This window comes from Gadus chalcogrammus, chromosome 10, assembly GCF_026213295.1.
Source record: "Gadus chalcogrammus isolate NIFS_2021 chromosome 10, NIFS_Gcha_1.0, whole genome shotgun sequence".
Taxonomy (NCBI): Eukaryota; Metazoa; Chordata; class Actinopteri; order Gadiformes; family Gadidae; genus Gadus; species Gadus chalcogrammus.
Window position 1 is genome coordinate 15,871,830 of NC_079421.1, and position 19,135 is coordinate 15,890,964.

At 43.9% G+C, this 19,135-nt stretch overlaps 2 protein-coding genes across 2 annotated transcripts; one reads left to right on the forward strand and one right to left on the reverse strand.

Annotated features, from left to right (window-relative positions):
• Positions 1-323: 323 nt before the first annotated feature.
• irg1l (immunoresponsive gene 1, like) lies at positions 324-3,670 on the forward strand. Its single transcript, XM_056600690.1, has 6 exons — positions 324-464; positions 892-946; positions 1,199-1,413; positions 1,713-1,805; positions 1,970-2,175; positions 2,425-3,670. Exons 1-6 carry the CDS (start codon positions 444-446, stop codon positions 3,350-3,352), a joined length of 1,518 nt encoding a protein of 505 aa, XP_056456665.1. The 5' UTR covers positions 324-443; the 3' UTR covers positions 3,353-3,670.
• Positions 3,671-9,697: 6,027 nt separating this feature from the next.
• Positions 9,698-16,449, reverse strand: LOC130390548 (E3 ubiquitin-protein ligase RLIM-like). The gene is made up of 5 exons (XM_056600566.1): positions 16,197-16,449; positions 14,794-15,011; positions 14,138-14,242; positions 9,969-14,037; positions 9,698-9,787 (listed from the first exon to the last, which is right to left on the reverse strand). Exons 2-4 carry the CDS (start codon positions 14,960-14,962, stop codon positions 12,098-12,100), a joined length of 2,214 nt encoding a protein of 737 aa, XP_056456541.1. The 5' UTR covers positions 14,963-15,011; positions 16,197-16,449; the 3' UTR covers positions 9,698-9,787; positions 9,969-12,097.
• Positions 16,450-19,135: the final 2,686 nt, after the last annotated feature.

Sequence of the window (19,135 nt, forward strand, 5' to 3'; positions counted from 1 at the left end):
GAGTTGGAAACTCATCATAAATATGCTTTCCTGAGTCTGGGAGGGGTTTCAGAGAAATACCTGGGAACCACCTATTGATGGTGCTCCATTACATCAGGACAATGAACTCCTCCTCCTCCACCCCTCCATACGATCACGGTGTTGACGATGATGACGATGATGAGCTTTTATGAACCCCCTAATATATATTCTGGGAAAGTTTTGTGACGACCAAAAAATAAATCCTGTGTTTCCTTCATGACCAATGATGGAAACTGGGCTTGGCCGAGCCCTATAAAAGTAAGGATGTCAGTCACCTAGAAAGTATTGAGATCCCTCAGCACATCTTCATCAAGGTAACCTGCTCCAACTCAGAGGCAAAGAGAACTCTCATCCAAAAGAGAGAGAGAAAAAAAAACAAGGGAAAGAAAATCAACGTTGTAAAGAAAGAACCAATCTGTGACATGATGATCTCCAAACTACAGGTAAAGATGAAGACAACTTTATCATTAAATGTAGGGACCTTCTGCTTGGGCTTACATTTTTTATCTAATTTTGGAAACTGTGTTGAAAGGTTTACTCCTCTTAGTCGACACTCGCTGTAGAGTCTTTGTCCACATCTTGAAAGCCCATCTGTGTTGTCAAATGTTTCAATGTGGAGGGCAAAACTAAAATAATACCCTTTGTTTGGTTATAAGAGGTTATGGGTGAACATCATAAATTTGTTTGTGCGCCTATGTTGCATTTCATAAACATGGCACACACTAAATCTGTTTATTTAATAATATGTGTGTCTAACCTAGTGTTTAGATTAAAATATAGATACATAAAAAGAACTACGATGATATGAGTAGCCAATAAGAGATTTAATGGAAACACACAAGACTTTTGAACAATCTTTATACTCCACAGAAAACCACGAGGTCAGTGGGCGCTATGAGGCACATGCATCGATCAGGAGCAGAAGGTAAAAAAAAAAACATTCAATCGTTGCACCTCTTCATTTTCAAGTTAAACATTGTTGGACTGTTTATTCATTCACACTGATACTGATTAAGCAAGAGACAGGAGTTCCTTTAGAGAACATGTTTGCTTAGATAAACCCCCTCTCCCCCGGGGAGCACTCTCTCTGCTCCACTCTCTGGTTGGATGCAGCTGCCACTCCTCGCCTTTTGTCACTCATCTCTTAACAATCCTGCATTCCTTGGCTTCCCACCAGGTCTCCCGGCGTCGGCCCAGCACGCGGCCGTGGAGCGCCCGGCCCCCGAGGAGACGGTGACCGCCAGCTTCGGGAGGTTCATCAGCGGGCTGAAGGCCCGACACCTCACCCCGACCGTGCTCCGCCGCAGCAAGCGGATGATGCTGGACAGCCTGGGGGTGGGTCTGCTCGGCAGCACCACCGACGTGTTCCAGCTGGCGCTGCGGCACTGCCAGGTGAGGTCTTCTGACAACGCGCCGTGATGCGAGGCATGACCTTAGGGAACAAGGGTCGACTGTTTTCATCAGCTGTGTTCATATGTGAACGCATGAAATTGGCTGCGTTTCTTCGCGGTGACCTCAAAGACAGACTCCGCTCCACACTGACGGACAATGGCCGTTGAAAGGAGGGCTCGGTTAGGGTTAGCTGTTGGCATCTGAGAATGAACACAATGAGTAGTCGGGTTTCAGCGGTGTCACTTTGCATTGTATTCGTCCATCGTGAATAACAATCAGGCATCCGTTCTCTACCACAGGAAATGTATGCACCTGATGACATCAGCTCTGTCTACGGCCGCAGTGGGACCAAACTGTCCCCAACACTCGCGGCCTTTGTCAACGGAGTGGCAGTAAGTATTGCAAACAGGAAACACAAAAAAAAAGAATTGTAATGTGTATTGTCAGGTCAAAAGTGTTAGAGACCTATACAAAGTATATATCTGAGTATCATTAGTCATATATTTAAATGCTTTATTTGTACCACTTGCATATCCTTCCCTCTTTTTTGTTGCAGGTTCACTCCATGGACTTTGATGACACGTGGCACCCAGCCACCCACCCGTCAGGAGCGGTTCTTCCAGCCCTGCTGGCCGTCAGTGACATGATGTCCCAGAACAGGAAGCCCAGTGGCCTGGACCTACTGCTTGCCTTCAACGTTGGCATCGAGGTCCAAGGCCGATTGATGAGGTTCTCCAATGGCGCCAGCAACATCCCCAAGAAGTGAGTTGAGCACAGAAATTCAGGTCGAAGGCACCTTTACGCCACTAGTTGCACACAGTTGAAATGCACTTGCTCATCTCTCTCTCTCTCTCTCTCTCTCTCTCTCTCTCTCTCTCTCTCTCTCTCTCTCTCTCTCTCTCTCTCTCTCTCTCTCTCTCTCTCTCTCTCTCTCTCTCTCTCTCTCTCTCTCTCTCTCTCTCTCTCTCTCTCTCTCTCTCTCTCTCTCTCTCTCTCTCTCTCTCTCTCCAGGTTCCATCCTCCCAGTGTGGTTGGCCCTATGGGCGGTGCAGCAGCGTGTAGTAATCTCTTGTCTCTGGACCCGTCCCAGTGCAGCCACGCCTTGGCCATCGCTGCCTCTCTAGCTGGCGCCCCCATGGCTAACGCCGCCACTCAGTCCAAACCGCTCCACATCGGCAACGCTTCCCGCCTGGGTATGGAGGCCGCACTGTTGGCGTCCAGGGGTCTGGAAGCCAGTCCTTTAATCTTGGACTCTGTGCCCGGCGTGGCTGGCTTCAACGCCTTCTACGAAGACTACATGCCGCTGCCATTATATTTATCCCAAGACGAGGGCCACAGCTTCTTGATAGAGGATCAGGACATTGCGTTCAAACGCTTCCCCGCCCACCTGGGCATGCACTGGGTGGTCGACGCGGCAGCCTCGGTCCACAAGCTCATCGTGGGGGTGGATTCCGGAAAAGTCTCTGCCTCCAAGGTGAAGGACATCCTGCTGAGGGTGCCCCGCTCCAAGTACATCAACCGGCCCTTCCCCGAGTGCGAGCACCAGGCGCGCCACTCCTTCCAGTTCAACGCCTGCAGCGCCCTCTTGGACGGGGAGGTGACGGTGCAGTCCTTCACCGCGGGCGCCATAACGCGGCCGGAGCTGGCGGCGCTGCTGAGCCTGGTCCGCGTGGAGCACCCTGAAGACAACCCCGCGAACTTCGACCTCATGTACGGCGAGGTCCAGGTGACGCTCGACGGCGGAGAGGTTCTCAGGGACCGGTGTGACACCTTCTACGGACACTGGCGTAACCCGCTGACCAATGAGAGCCTGAGGAAGAAGTTCCGGAGCAACGCGGGGGCGGTGCTGCCGCGGGAGAAGGTGGAGGGCCTGGTCGAGACGGTGGAAGCTCTGGATGAGCTGCCAGACTGCACACCTCTCCTCTTAAAGCTGCAGTGAACGCATCCCTGAGATTTTATTATTTAATATTGCTTTTTTTAATTGGATTTGAAGACAGTGTCGGTGTTCGCATTTTATAATAATCTGAAATCATGTAAATGTGCTACATTTATCTTTGTAAATAGTATGCCTGTAGCTATGTAGAAGGACCTGCTTCAGAGGGTTTGGTTTTGTATTCAAATCAAATCAAATTTTTACTAAGTTGATAGTTATGATTGTTAATAAACTATGTCAATGTAAACTTGATGCTTTGAAATGTATACGTTTGTTGTCTATTCAATATGACAATGAAAGCCATGTATCAATGTTGACACTCTGTTTTCTTTATTAATAAAACTATTCACAATTACTTTTTTCTAGTTTGTCTTCAACCACAATTATGTATTAATTAAAACAGATAGACAGACAGACAGATAGATAGAAGTGTTTATAAATACAGCACTCTGTATTGTGTAACACATTACACTTTACTTTAATTTGATTTACCAGCAATTAACAAAATTATTAGTATTATTAGGATTAGGGTTTGACCTTACCTACCTAGCCTAACCCTACGTACCTTACTGAAAGCCCATGTCAATATTACCAGTTGAGAATAAATATTTATTGGGTACATATGCAGTTAAATGTTCTCAATACTGTTCAGGCTTTGAACTATTACGTTAAGAGCTTATTATACAACCCAGTTCTAAGATCTGTATTTAAAGGCCCGACAGGGTTCAATAAAACAATGCTTCAATCACTATCGTGGATGGCCATGAAAATAATTGTTTTTGTGCGATCTGATTGGTAGAAAAATATATATATTTAGTGCAATCTCATTGGTCGAAATAAATCTAATATATTTTGAGCGATCTCATTGGTCCAAAAAATACGGCGTGTAAAAGTCGTAGAAATTTCTACACTAAAAGAATTCCAACCAATGAGATTGCTTGAAATAAATATTTCTTTCTGACAACGAGATCGCTCGAAATAAATATATGGATTTTTTTCAGATCACTCGATTTGAACACATAGCTCGAAACAAATAATTTTTTTCGACCAATCAGATCGATCTAAATAAAGACTGCAGTCCGGTAACACTTTCTGATCATTTTCAGAAAGCTATTGATATGCCTTTAATTAATGATGAACTAATCATAAGAAAAACATTAATACACACTCATTTACATTTACATTTAGGGCATTTAGCAGACGCTTTTATCCAAAGCGACTTACAATAAGTACATTTGTCATAAGAAGTGCATCAAAATATCGCTGTCGGTACAGAGAGGATGTTCATACCAAGTGCGAGTACAACAATCGCTAGGCTAACCAATTCCCCGTGTTACAGCAATGATAGCAGCTACTGCAGTTGCTACACAGTTAAGTACTATAATACAATACAATACAATACAATACAATACAACACAACACAATACAGTGTACAATGGTGGCCAGAAGGGGGAGGGTGGCTATGCAAGGCCACTGAGGTCCCAAAACCGAGAAAAGTTGTGACTTTGCTGAACGTCCTTTGCTAGCTCTTAGCGATGGCGGTACCAGACGTCCAGCTGAGGTAGTTGAGCGGAGAGGTCGAGCTGGGGTGTGTGGCTTTAGCAATGCTTGGAGGTAGGCAGGGGCAGTTCCATCGACTGCCTTGTATGCCAGTACCATCGTTTTAAATTTGATGCAAGCTACTACAGGGAGCCAGTGGAGGTTCCGGAAGAGGGGGGTCACATGGGAGAACTTCAGTAGGTTGAACACGAGGCGCGCTGCCGCATTCTGGATGCTCTGCAAAGGTGTAATCGCAGAGGCAGAAAGTCCACTAATAGATGATTAATAAGTGCTGAGTCTGCCAGCCTTCATCATTAACTGAAGGTTTATAATTTACTTATGCCTGAACGTGATTATACAATGTTACCAACTGTCCAGCATCACAAAGTTGTTATAGTTAGACAGATGAGACAATTAGACGGACACGCAATCAATCATAAAGTGTGTATGGTATATATAACATTAAAAGCCATCCAATTTTAAATATAGACAACCGATTGCAGGGGGAAAATGTTTCCCTTCCCGACAAAAAAACGTATATAGGCCTACATATATTCTTTTGCTTTCTGAACCTCTGCAAATAAAGGTATCAGAGTCATGGAATCACGAGGAGCAGAAAACACATGGCTTGAAAAGATTGACATGTAGAAATGTGAGAAATGAGATGAATCGTTGAAATGGCGCACAGGTGCAGCCTTCCAAAAGACACGGAAATGATCCCACACCCTCTTTACGATAAAGCAAATGACAGTAGCACCACGAGGAGCGGGAAAACACACGCCTTGAAAAGGTTTCGAGGAGGTCCTGAACAAAACACCTCCAAACATTACAAACATACAAACAGAACAGAAGCAAACAACCAGACAACAAAAACAAAAGACACAAAGAGCATACAATTACAACATAACACATAACAGGGAATGAGAAATCTGATAAAGTTGGAAAGGTTTTATACTCTACATGTACAGTTGGTATGAAAATGAATTGCCACGGCATGTTTAAACAGTCTGAAAGATGAAACAGAGCGAGTATTTACTGGTAAATTATTCCAGTCAGCAGGTGCTTCAAACATAAAAGTTTTTTTGATGTATTCATGCACCAAAGCATCCTCCATACCGTCATTGCTCTTTTTACCACATCACTTTACGATTAGGATTACACCCTAATCCTTTCTGACACAGGGGACTTTCTGGAAAAAGGCTTTCAAAAATGGCGTGCTGGAAGGAAGCCCTGACCTCTCCTGTTTGCATTAGTGACAATGATTAAACCTTTATCGACTTTGTGAAGGGATTCCCACTTGTTTCCAGGAATTACTGTTAACTACCTCTGACCTAGAGATGACGAGGAAGTTTCTGTTTCCATTTGAAATACACACTTACTGTAACAAACCCTTTTGAGGAGTGATTGAGGAAACTGATTGAGGATTTAATGTTAGGGCGCAACATGACGTGTAAACAATGTTACATTGTCATTCATCAATTAATTCAACTATTTTTGCAGCTGTTATAGTTCCTGTAAGTGTAAGGTGTGTAGCATTTAACGGTTTAAGTGAAACACCTGAACCACTTTTGCTTGCAATACATTGTATTGTTTTAGGATTGGATGTTTTTTTATTTTTGTTTATACTGTGCATTCTTTATGATTGATTGTAAGAAAGATTTATTATCCATTGCTTTGATCGTAGCAATTAATGTTCATTGTTATGAAGGATAAAATTTAGTTTATTTATTGTTTCCGTGTCCTTTGTTAAAATGCACCGATTTGAAATCTAACATAATCTTGGATTTCCTTCTGAGAAAATGAAACACAGATGAAAATGGAATGGAAGGGGTGTATTATTTGCATTCCTCCCCAGGTCTGTCAGTGCCTCATTGTGAAGATGGATATGACCATGCAAATGGAATTTCTTCTTAATTCAGCCTCTATTTCCGTCCAGATAGTGGCACAAGGCTCCTGTAATATAGTTTCTGTTTGCATACGATAAACTGCATGGTCTACTGACGCCAAAACAAATATAACGAAGAAGTTAACAAGCCCAGTGGGCTGAACTGACCTCAGACGGACATTTGCTGTTTTCTATTTGATTCACGCGTGCCCCTATTCATGCAATATTTGGAGCAATGCCATGCAGGGAGAACTAAAAGGCCTGTCATGCGTTAATTCCTTCAATGGGTTTCTGTCCTTGCTCTATTGTTAAGAGGGTTAAGATTTAGTTTCAGGGATCTTGTCCATGTCTTTGGATGGCTGCACCTTTGTGCCACCTCAACAATCATCACATTTCTTTCTGACCTTTTTGATTTTCATCTTGGAACATTTCCAAGCATCATGTATCTGGTTCATTCGTCCAGTTTGTTTGTCCAAAAAGTAGTTCGGTATTTTTGCTTTTACATTTGTAATTAACTAATTTTATTTACATGTTTTAAGCATTATTTATTCTGGAGTAATTTAAGAGTATGCGCCAGCATGTCGGTCAAAACTGGGAATGAACCCCTGGGATCAGGTGGTTCTCCTAAATCCGTGTCTTACTGTAAATGTAGTTAAACTTCCTGTAAGAGGGTGTCACAACCAGATGTCTAGGTCACAACAGCCTTTAAACCACCGTACATTTTGATATCTTCCTTTCATGTGTTATTTGAGAACATATGCTCCCATGTGAAATTCAAACAAGTCCCCTGTGTCAGAAAGTCCCCTGTGTCAGAAAAGATTAAGGTGTAATCCTAATCGTAAAGTGATGGTAAAAAGAGCAATGACGGTATGGAGGATGCTTTGGTGCATGAATGGATCAATCACAGGACGCTCAACTAGTTGACCTATTCTTTAAAAAAATAAAAATGTTTTGGGTATGTTTAGGCCACACAACTACTTGGTTAGGTTTAGGCAACACAACTACTTAGTGAGGATTAGGAAACACAACTACTTGGTTAAGTTAAGGCAACGAAATGTATGTTTGGGTTGTGTTATTGTAACGTCACTTCTCCCTGTGTGCGTAAAACACAGCTTCAGGCCATTACCAACCTGATCCCATAGCATTGACTCTCAATGGCACTGCATATCAGCTGTATCCTACATCTTTCACTGTACTCAAGACACTGCACAAAGCAAGATGTTATCAGCCACAACTAAATGTGTACATATTGTGAAGATTATGTATAATATGTGAACAATGCCGATGTACTGTTTGCTGCCATGTCCATATATAGCTGGGAGACATACAGACTTCCTGTGCCACACAGATTGCAGATCATGGAATCTTTGGAGCCTACGAGTGTGAGAACGTTTTGGCTTTCACCTTTATACAGTGACAAAGGTTTCAACTGATCATCTTGAAATAGTAGCTCTATCATAATTTTCCCCAAATAAAAGCCAACCCATAACAATGAAGTAATATTCCCCTCTTGAAGTCTTTTGAAGAGTACACCTAGTTTCCCAATATTATTTTCTGAAAATGAACATGATTTGTTGTTCAAAAAGATAATGAAAACATGACTAAATAAACAAGAAATTCCAATTGTTATACATCTTATCTATCTTAAGAATAAAGCAAAGTGGCCCCCCTGCAAGGAATCTTCAGTATTCTATTCGTCTTCATTCATTCATTCATTCGTCCTTTAATTTTCTCAGAAAGAATGGTGATGATCTTGTTGGTTGGCACACAGCTGCAGTTTTTCAAAGGAAACATAAACGTCACAAAACTAAATTGCTTTATATTGTCCCTCATAATAATCACCATCCATTTTTCTTTTTTTAGGTGAGAGACCTTTAACTTGACACCTTTAGTTTATAACCTTTAACACAAATAATAATTTATGTTTCACTTACAACAATGCAGTGACACCTGCCAGGAAGGAACTAATACACCCCTTTATGCATGCATTATAGTAAACCATTGTGTCGTGGTGTTATATTACGCCTTCACATTCACGTCTTTCGCAGATTTCAGGTAAGTAATTTAATAAAATCGTTTTGGAATTGACGATTAGGTCTACATTGTCACTACCAGAAAACTTCCCATATTTAATTAAGCACTACAAATCAACACAAGGAAGGGTTTGCCATTGTCTTTGTCTGGTTCAACTCATTCACCACATTAGGCTTTTTTTTTTACGTGACAATAAAAGTTCATGCCAAAACAAATACATATCAGATTTTTCTTTATTGAGAAATCACATACAAAAATATTGATGTTTTAATTAGTTTCAGTTTAATGAATGATTCTCTAAGTAGGGCTTTTCTTGTGATGACGTCACGTGCCTACTTGTAGATGGAGATCTCTATGAGGTTGTGATCCGGGTCTCTGAAGTACAGAGAGCATATGCTGCCCACTGCTCCACTCCTCTCCACGGGACCCTCCTCAATTTGGACCCCACAAACCTTGAAAGGAAAAAGGAGGGGAATATTACACGTCTACATATTACAGACTACATTCTTCAATATGCAAAGGGACAATACCTGCAGGTGTGCAGCAACTGTAGGCAAAGAAGTCTTTGTAATTAGACAGAGGTCTGCAGAGCCGGAGGTTGGAAATTTGGCTTTGGGTTCAAATTCCTGGCCAACTTGATGGAGATTTATTTTCTGTTGTCCAAAACCAAGGGCCTTACGATCCCCCTGTTGAAACAAGAGACTCGCACTGTGACAGGATACGAACACTTGTCCATCTGTTGTTTGAGGCAAACTCCTTTCATTAATTATCAGAGTCCGCCCCCTAGTGGAAATTAAATAAACTGTAGATTTATACCCGAAACACAATACCTTGAAGGTGATCACCTTCATGCCAAGCACTGCAGAGTAGAAGTTGATGGTGTCCGGGACACTTTTCACTGTTAGGACTAAATGGTCCAGATGACTCACTTCAACGGGACACGAACTTCGAGGTCGGCATTGTAATGTTGTCGTAGAGAGGGTCTACACAATATTAAAATAAAATACAGCAATTACGGTACTCTGTACACACAACCACATAGCTGTTACCTAGATGTATGAGTCGACTTCACAAACGTACATCACATGTATTATCCTTCAACGTTGACCCATTAATATTAGATCAATGAGACCACATTGAAGATATCAATTGATCTCAACATACCTTGACATAGGCCAAATGTAAGTTAGAGAAACGATTCCCAATCGCCCGGAGCGCCATCTTTTTCTTACTCACTTCCTTATTTGGCTGCTGCAATTTCCAACGAACAATACCGTAATATACTGAATCTGGTAACGGCTCAAAGGTTATACCTGATACAGAACGCAGAAGCCACCATATGATTTGCATTGGTGAAGCCATATCAACAGGATTAATAAGGAGGCTAATTATGAATATATCAATATGTTAAACACCAACACCTTCCGAGACACTACCAATTGCTTTGTGAATAAGACCCGAATCATTGTGTCCTCTTAATCAATAACATATATATACCGTAACAGCATTTATCATTTCCCAATATGAAACTGTAAAACATGCCAGTTAATGAGGAAATATATTACCATACGTCCTCCAATCACATCACGTTCAGAACTAATTGAAACAAAATACACACAAAAAGTAACAAGTATTTATTTAAGCGATCTTAACAGTCTACAATAGTTAAGGAATACTATACACATTTATATTATGGTTTGTGTTTATCTAATTTCAGGTTTCGTGTTTTTTTCTTTAAGTATTGCACACCGACATTCCAGATATGGAGCATTCACACGTGAAGCAGTACGGGAACAGAGTGAGTAAACATCTTAAGGGTCTTCCGGAAGGAAGAAATTTTACACTCAAAACATCTCAGGTTAGGAATGGAAGAATGGTACACTGAGGTAGGACCTGAACCCAACCGGCCGTCGGACAGGCCTACCGACACTTCATTTCATGTAGCTAGAGATACACAAATAGCACTTTATGCCATTACCGATTCAGACTACTTTATTTTAAAGTCTGAGAACAATTTCCAATACATTCTTTTTACACAGCTACAAAGAATTATGGCAGTATCAAGGTGATGGGAACGAGATGTTTGAAAACAGTCTTCTATATTGAAGAGAACCAACACGTGTGACGGGAAACATCCCATAATGTATTTTTCTGCAGAAAGTAGATGGAAAGTACTTGTTCTGATCTACTCTTGATACTTGACCTTAGTAACAAAGAAAAATCTAACCCCTTATTTTAAAACCTGGTGTTAAATTAATGCATGTATTGGAACATCTCTAATTGCAGAAATGGAAATAATTGTACGTGATGGTGTATAAAGATGCAATAAGATCCCAAAATAAACTCAAACATTCCAAAATAACCTTTTTGCACGTCTTGCCCCAAATACTGTACAACCTTCTACAATTTGTATTTAAAAGAATTCATCAAGCTTTGACATTTGACAGTTCATGCCTCTCAAAAAAATATTGATGCTTTCTTTCTTTCATTCATTTGACAGATGAAGGGAAATTGACAGTACATAGCATCCTTTAGGAGTTCCATGTCCAAGTAGATGTTTAGTCAGCTCCGTGTAAATCTGAGTATTTATAGATATGAAAAACTATGGGATACTCTGATTCATGACCCATATACTCCAATCCCTCTCCCGTCGCTCTCACATCCAAAACACCGTTATATTGATGGAAAGTATCTCTTCAATTTTTTTTACTTTTGACTTTCAGGCGATGACTCTTCTTAACTGCATGCAGTGAAAAAATAGTTTCAAAACACTTTCAAACTCATGGGAATAAATAATAGTCACGGTCTATTAGGCACATATGAGCGCTAATACAAAATATTTTATAATATGAAGTGCTGAAACTACAAGCTGGTTTGTAGTCCCTGTAAAGTAATTATTCTGTCATTAAGAGACAAAACGGACCGACCCTGGGATAGAGCGCCTTGGCTTAGGACAATGGGGAGAAGAAGCGGATCACTAAGAATAAAAACAAAATTTTGGTTAATAAATACCGGAGATGCACCGCCGCCTAACCATAAGACATAACCGCCGACACTATTCTGCCAGGCCTCCGGAGCCACCACTCATCACTGCATTTTGGGGGGGGGGGGGGGGGATACAAATACGTGGGGGGGAAATAAAATTAAAATAACCAAAGCTGGGGAATAATTTCCCAACCACCTGTCACAGAAATGAGGCATTAGATACCCTAACTGAATGAAGAGGAAGGCCCACAGGACTCTTCAGAGTGCCACCGCCCGCTGTATCTACACTGCAGCTCTGGTACATTACATTAAACCACGCTCTCCCTGTTGGCCGACACGAGCACCGCCCGGCGGCAGATGGGACAGGTGGAGTTCTCCGAGAGCCAGCGGTCGATGCAGTGCACGTGGTACTCGTGGGAGCAGGGCAGCTTCCGCAGCTTGTTGCCCTCCGCGTACTCCGTTATGCACACGCTGCAAGTCTTCAGGGCGTCGCTCTCGCCAAAGTTACGCATCGCGAGGTTGTCGATCTGCTCTTTGGTCAACCCCTGCGGCTGGTCCTCGTCGTCGTCGTTGAGGAGGAAGAAGTGGGCGAGCCGGAGGAACGGCAGAGAGCTGGGCTCCTCCATGCTGATGGGGGGTCTGGGCCGAGCCCTGAAGCCCCCGCCGCCGCCCCCAACCCCGCCTTCCCTCCCGGCCGGGCCGGAGGTCAGGCCTTCCTCTAAGTCCCTTTCCGCTGTCCGAGCCTCCCCTGCACTAACGGCGCCCACGGGTGGCTCCTCCGCCACAGGCGCGCTCGCGCCTTCTGGGTTGTTGAGGGTCTCGGTCGGTTCTGCGGGCGTGCCGGCTCCGCGGTTTGAGTCCGAGGACTCGGAGTCGGAGTCCATGAGGTAGCTGAGCTCACCGAAGCCGGTCATGATCTGACGGATCATCGACTGGAGCGCCATGGAGGTTGCCTCGCCCAGGCCGGCGTCGGAGATCCTCCGGATGGGGATGCGAATGGTGCTGACGTAGGTCCTCACGCCAGCGCGCTCAGAGCGCGAGAAGGTCCTACGAAAGCCGCCCCGTTCACTCTCGTACAGGAAGGTATTGTTTGAGTTCTGGGAGCGGGAGCGCGTGCGGTTCGCAATGCTGTCTCTTTGGCGGTACTCGCCTGGCCGCACGCGACGCACCTGGAGGTCCAGCATGATGGTGGGAGGCCGTCGACCCCCTGCCCCCCCTTCTGCACCCGCGGCCTCTCCTTCTGGAGGACCTGCACTCGGAGCCTCCGCCGCGGGCACTGCCTCCGCCGCTGCCGGCTGCGCTTCGTACTCGGGATTGCTCTGCCTAGAGGGCACGTGTTGTCGAGTCCTAGAGCTGCCCTCGGCAGGTGCCACAGGGGCCGGGACGGGGCGGGGGGCATGGCGAAGGTGAGGAAGACCGTCCAGCCGCTCTAGGCTGAGAGGGGAGCGACTCCGGGCTGTGCGAGCCCTGGTTCTGCGAGGTTCTGGGCTTGGACTGCGGGCTCTCCTTTGTGCTCGACGTTGGGGGGGGCTAGGGGGGGACTGGACCGGGGGCTCGGTGGGGGCAGGGACCGGGGGTTCTGGTAGCACCTCCTGCATCACAGCATCTTCAAATTCAGGCTCTGGCTCCACTATGACAGCCAACTCTTCTACGACTGGTTCCTCAACCACCTCCTCCACCTCCATGGACACAGCCTGTGGCTCCGGCTCAGCCTCGGCCTCAGGCACTGGTGGTGCAGGCACCGCTGGTGGAGGTAGTACTGGTGCAGTCAGCCCTGCTGCAGGCGCTCCTGCTGCAGTCACACCTGCGGCAATTACACATACTGCAGGCACACCTGCTGCAGGCACACCTGCGGCAGTCCCCCTTACTGCAGGAACAACTGATGCTGCAGGCCCGGCTGCTGAAGTCACACCTGCGGCAGTCACCCCTACTGCAGTTACTCCTGCTGCAGGCACAGCTGCTGAAGGCACCCCGGCTGCCGCGACCTCCCCTGGGGCCCCTGGAGCCTCCGGGGTCTCCTGCCCGCCCTCCGCCGCGGCTGCTGCCTGCTGCTCGGCCAGGTTGCGATTCACGTTAATTTCTAGGCTGAAGCGGAAGTCGCCGCTGTTCGGGTTCGTCTGGCTCACGGCCCGCCATGACTGGTTGCCGCGGTGACCACTTCTCGTGGTGTTCCCCGTGCGCCGTACCGTGTTCAGCCAGTCCAGCAGCGTGTCACCGTTGGAGGAGTCCTCTGATCCCCCTGGGGTTTCTATGGAAATATGGAGTGAAGGATTTTTTTTATATATTTTGCTGGAACATTTTTGTTAATTTCAACCACTTTTATAAAAAAAGAACTTTTGTAGACTCACCACCAGTGGCTTCTCCAGTTTCAGTGCTGGGGCTGCTGTTCGGCGGCTCTGGACCATCTTTAATTTGTTGAAGTCGACTCAAAAGTTCATCCTCTGTTACCTCACCTAGGGGAAAAACAATGTTATTGAAATGTTTTTATCAAGCATTGCTGGTCTTAGGTTTCACTTGCAGACCTCTCACACGAATACCACTGTCAATGTAGACTTGTTTGACCACCAGACTTACCAGGACAAGCCACTGCCCATTCAAAGCTCTCTCCTTGCACGTTGCCTTGCTAAAGGATGCACAGAACTTACATTCCCCCTCCCACTGTCCTGGGACAGAAACGGACGGTGTCTTCACTCAGTAGACCACAGGTTGCTGCTTGTTCAGAATAGTGTCAATGTACTAAAACCAAAGACTTCCGAACTGGCAATTCAGAACCCAGGCTATTAAAACAATGCAATAGCAATACTGTGAATGTGTCATAGAACTAGAAGACAACAAATACATTGATACACAAATGAGCTTGTCACAGGCCTGGTGAGAACATGCCTCTGGTTTGTTTTGTGGCCCATAATCATAGCTCATCTGGAGTTCAAATCAACACATCATCGCATGAGCAACATTGAGCCTCAGTTAAAATATTAGACACCATCAGATGAGTGTTTATTACCTGGGGTGCCCAAAAGGTTGTTGTCCCTCATGAGGCGATAATCCTCATCGCTAAGATTATTGACAAACTGGTAGAAGGCCTCTTCCCTGTCCAGGCGGTCCAGCTGTCTTCGCCGCTGTGTTTCTGACTGGTCACTGCCACTTTGCTCTGAGCCGTCAGACCCCTCCATCGATACAGAAATGGAGAGAGGTCAAGGTTCCGCGACCAGGATCCAGCTACTGTGGGAAAGAGTAACAATGTGTCATTTCAACACATGCTGTATTGTGAAAACTGAGAAATGTCATCAGCGATGTTCACAGGATCTACTGATGGTTCTTAATCACAGCAGAGACATGGCAAACATTTGATGATATAAATAATGATATAAATAAGTATCGTTCCAAGGTTTGTACAAAGCTTGGATGAATCATGGACTACATCACACTCAATATGCACGTACCCGAATTAACCATTTGCCCCGTTAAGCTTACCCATTTTACAGCATTTTCTGGTTTACAGAAAATCAGCACCTAGTTCTAAATAACATTTGGATCTGTAATTTGACAATTGACTAAATAGATCCAGATATAATGCAATCTGAAGTCAAATGTATGGAGAGCCTACACCTCCAACGCAGGCTCTATCGTTTGTTTACAACATACAGACTAAATAGATATCGCAACATCACAAACACATGCACACGTGTATGGCCTAACTCGACTGAAAGACGCATAGCCAGTTATCTACTGAGTCTGAAGGCCCTGTGAGACAAGGAATTGGTCGTAATTGAGAAAAAACACAAAACAAAATGGCATCATCCAACCAGCCATTGCTACGCTAATGGTTTAGCAACCTAGCTTAGGTTCTCAGCCCATAGTAAGTTTCTATCGCATTAGCTGTTATTAGCTAGCACAACAACCCGTTCCCACAGCCATTTCCGAAAAGCTCAATAGAAAACCCTTCCATAAATTTACTTCCACATCGTTATAACACAACCAACCGTCCAATGATCCGTAGTTTTACGTGGGCTACCTGGTTATATTCAAGTGACCAATACGAGCCATCAACCTGTAACAACCCAGGAGCTACCCTGGAGTTAGCATAGCGGTGCTACTCATCTGTGGCTAAAAGGTGCAACTTGGGGACGAGCAGCTGTTCACACTAACGCATCCCTGGTCTTTAAACTATAACACGTCATTAGCAAAGGTTGTGCGGAACACAAGGCCGAATTGAACTCGCACCAAGCAACGGCAGTGCTCTACAAATACATTGTTAAAATGTGTTAGCAAACGTTAGCCCAAACCAGCGACGTCAAACAACGCTAATGACGATGATGACCGCTACCTTAGCATTAGCCGGCGAACTATTGATCATTTTATACATAGTAGGGTGTAACAGTGTAGAGCAAGTGTTGTTCATGTTACCTGTCGAGTCTGTGAGTGCCTTATTTGGACGTACTTCAACGTGGTTTCTAAAAAAAAAACACTACGGATTTCGCTTGGGATAATAGTGGGCAATCTCAGGAGTCCATTTTCTCTTGTATAAAGCTTAGCAGTGATATTCCGGAAACTGGGGGAGAGCATGAGTATGGAAGGAGACGTTTGTTTCGGAATTCCGGGTACTTTAACTAAACTATAGCGCCACAGTGCGGGCGTAAAATATAATGCGTATGTGACATCGACGCGCAACTGCCATGGATGACAATCGAACAAGCAGACGATAGGATGTGTGCGCGTATTTGAAGACTCACGTTTTTAAATAATGGTAGCCTAGTAACATTCATCAACTGATTAGGCCTAATACAAACGTCAAATATAGGTCACAAGAAATGTGTTGCTTTATACATTTCTTAAATTATATGTCTGTTTTGGAAAAACGTATGGCAAATCAGAATTTTCTTGTGGCCCTAGAATGTGATATTCTTTAGTCTTGAGTTATTGGTATTTTCATTGTACAACATATTGTAAGTAGGCCTATTGATTTGCCATAGTTTTAATCCAATGATCTCATGTCAATACCACATAGCTCACACATATGAGTGTGCCAATTCTTCTGTGTATGTATCTGACAAAAAAAAGTATTCATGATGATCAGTATAGCCCTCTAATTTTGAGTTAATTATACATATTTTTACTCGACAAAATCAAATAGAATGAAGCAGGGCCGTTTCAAGCAAAATGAGATGGAGGCCCCCCGCCGCAAAGCCTACAGGAACCACAGCATAGCCATACAGTTTAAGTTCACCCACACTTTATATAAATAAAAAAAGTTGACAGTGCAAATACTGCTGTTGCATATACTGGCATCCCAAGCCAATGTTATACATTTACCTACTTGTAGCTTAACATAGCATTTAAGCATTATGCTGTTTGAGAATTAAAAACACTGGGTGCAGCGGATCACAAAACTCCCGGTTCGGATCGTGTCACGGTTTTTGAGTCACGGATCGGATAATTTTCGGATCAACAACAACAATAAAGATTACAAGACAAATGTGACTTTAAATAAAATCTTCAAATGTGTAAAAACAAAATAAAGTGAAAAATTAGGTAATCCTGCTTCCTTTAAGCATTGTCAATATTTAAAAAATTGCAATCTGAGGCATTATTTCTTCTTCTTTTAACATGGATAGTAAATAATCCCTAACCCATAAACAATTCAGGATGTCTGCATTGCTTGGGGAGAGTTTAGAGTCTACGCTCTCCCAAGGCAACGCAGACATCCTCAGCTTCTTTTTTTCATCAAGTATGGTAGCGAAACACAGTTTCTGTCGTGTTTTATTTGGCATTTTGTAAATCCATTGATTTCGGTTGGAAGACTCATTGCTCAGGAAGGGGGGATTGGTTGTAGTCTTTTCGCTCGGTTCTAGCACTACTGTTGATACGGAGAACCGAGCGAAAAGACTACAACCAAACACAAACATGTCCGGTTCCGGTTTCCGGTTCAATGGGATTTACGGAACGCCAAATAAAACACAACATAAACTGTATTTCGCTACGATACTTGATGATGTTGTTATTACCGGAACGTAATTTTATCCTAATTTTCCTTATCCTTAATTTTTCCTAACCCCCATTTGTTAAATAGATTATCACGGTAGAATAGTTAGTATAGCAGAGATACTATGCCACTTTCATCAAAACCTATTACAAAGCTATAGCAATGTCATGTCATTAACTACGATAAACAGTGATTCTGGAAGAGATCTGAATCTTCCTTATAACGTTAATAAACATATTAAAGTATGTAACCATATTCCATCCGTTCGAAAAAAAGTTGCACTATTTGAACTGTTATAGTTTGTTACACGCAGCATTGGCCGTCAGGCAGGTAGCTATGCTAACATAATTCCATTTTTGCTAGCCTACCTGCTGCGAAATTACACCATTTGTACAAGACAAGTAGAGCTATTTTATCCGGTGTAATTTATCACTTATCACTATCTTGTTTTTTCTTATCCTTCTTTTCCTTTCTCTTCTTTCTTTCATGGCTTCCTGATTGATAATTCCACTTCATGACTGCCGAGGTTTTGTATTTTCCCGGCAACAGAGATCACAAACCTGGCTGGCTGGCTGCTGTCAGCGACTGAGAGGGGCCCCCCTCGAGGGGGATCCCGATAACACTGTCATTGCACTTTACTGCATTAACTATCAAAGGGGCGCTCACACAGTTTGTCGTTGCATTTTATTCATAACCAGTCGTTGTCTTGGGGCCCGAGGCCAGCTCGGGGGCCCCTCGAGGGGGATACCGATAACACTGTCATTGCACTTTACTGCATTGACTATCAAAGGGGGCGCTCACTAGAGTTTAGAGCCCGAACCCGACCCGACCCGCTATCCTCGGGCCGGGTCGGGCCGGGCCTTTGATCGAAGATATATATTTTTTTTTATCATTGGTTTATTGGCCTAATCTGAGGAGAAATCTATGCCATAAACAGAAATATTATAGGCCTCTATTACACAGATCTTCTCAATGCCGTGGAACCCTCCGTTCACTTGCATGGGTAGTAGTCCGGTGACTTGTCAACCCCAGCGTCTTCCGTTGCTAAGCGACGTCGCCGTCTTTGCAGACAAAATATATCTCTGCTGATCAACACTACAAAGGCTGGTTACGAATAAATTGTAAAAAGACACACCATTTGAAGTTACTTTTTCGTTTTGGCAAGTAGCCGTGTAATAAGCGGGATAAACGTCGCCGGTCATTATAAAAAATAAGCCCCTTCAGGGCTTATTTTCCCGATAATGACCGGCGTTCTATACATTATCCCTTACATATATATTTAGCAGAGTAGGCCTAGTAACAAATGTTTACAAAGTTACATTAAAAAATGTCGGGTTGAAATCGGGCTCAGGCTCATAATTAC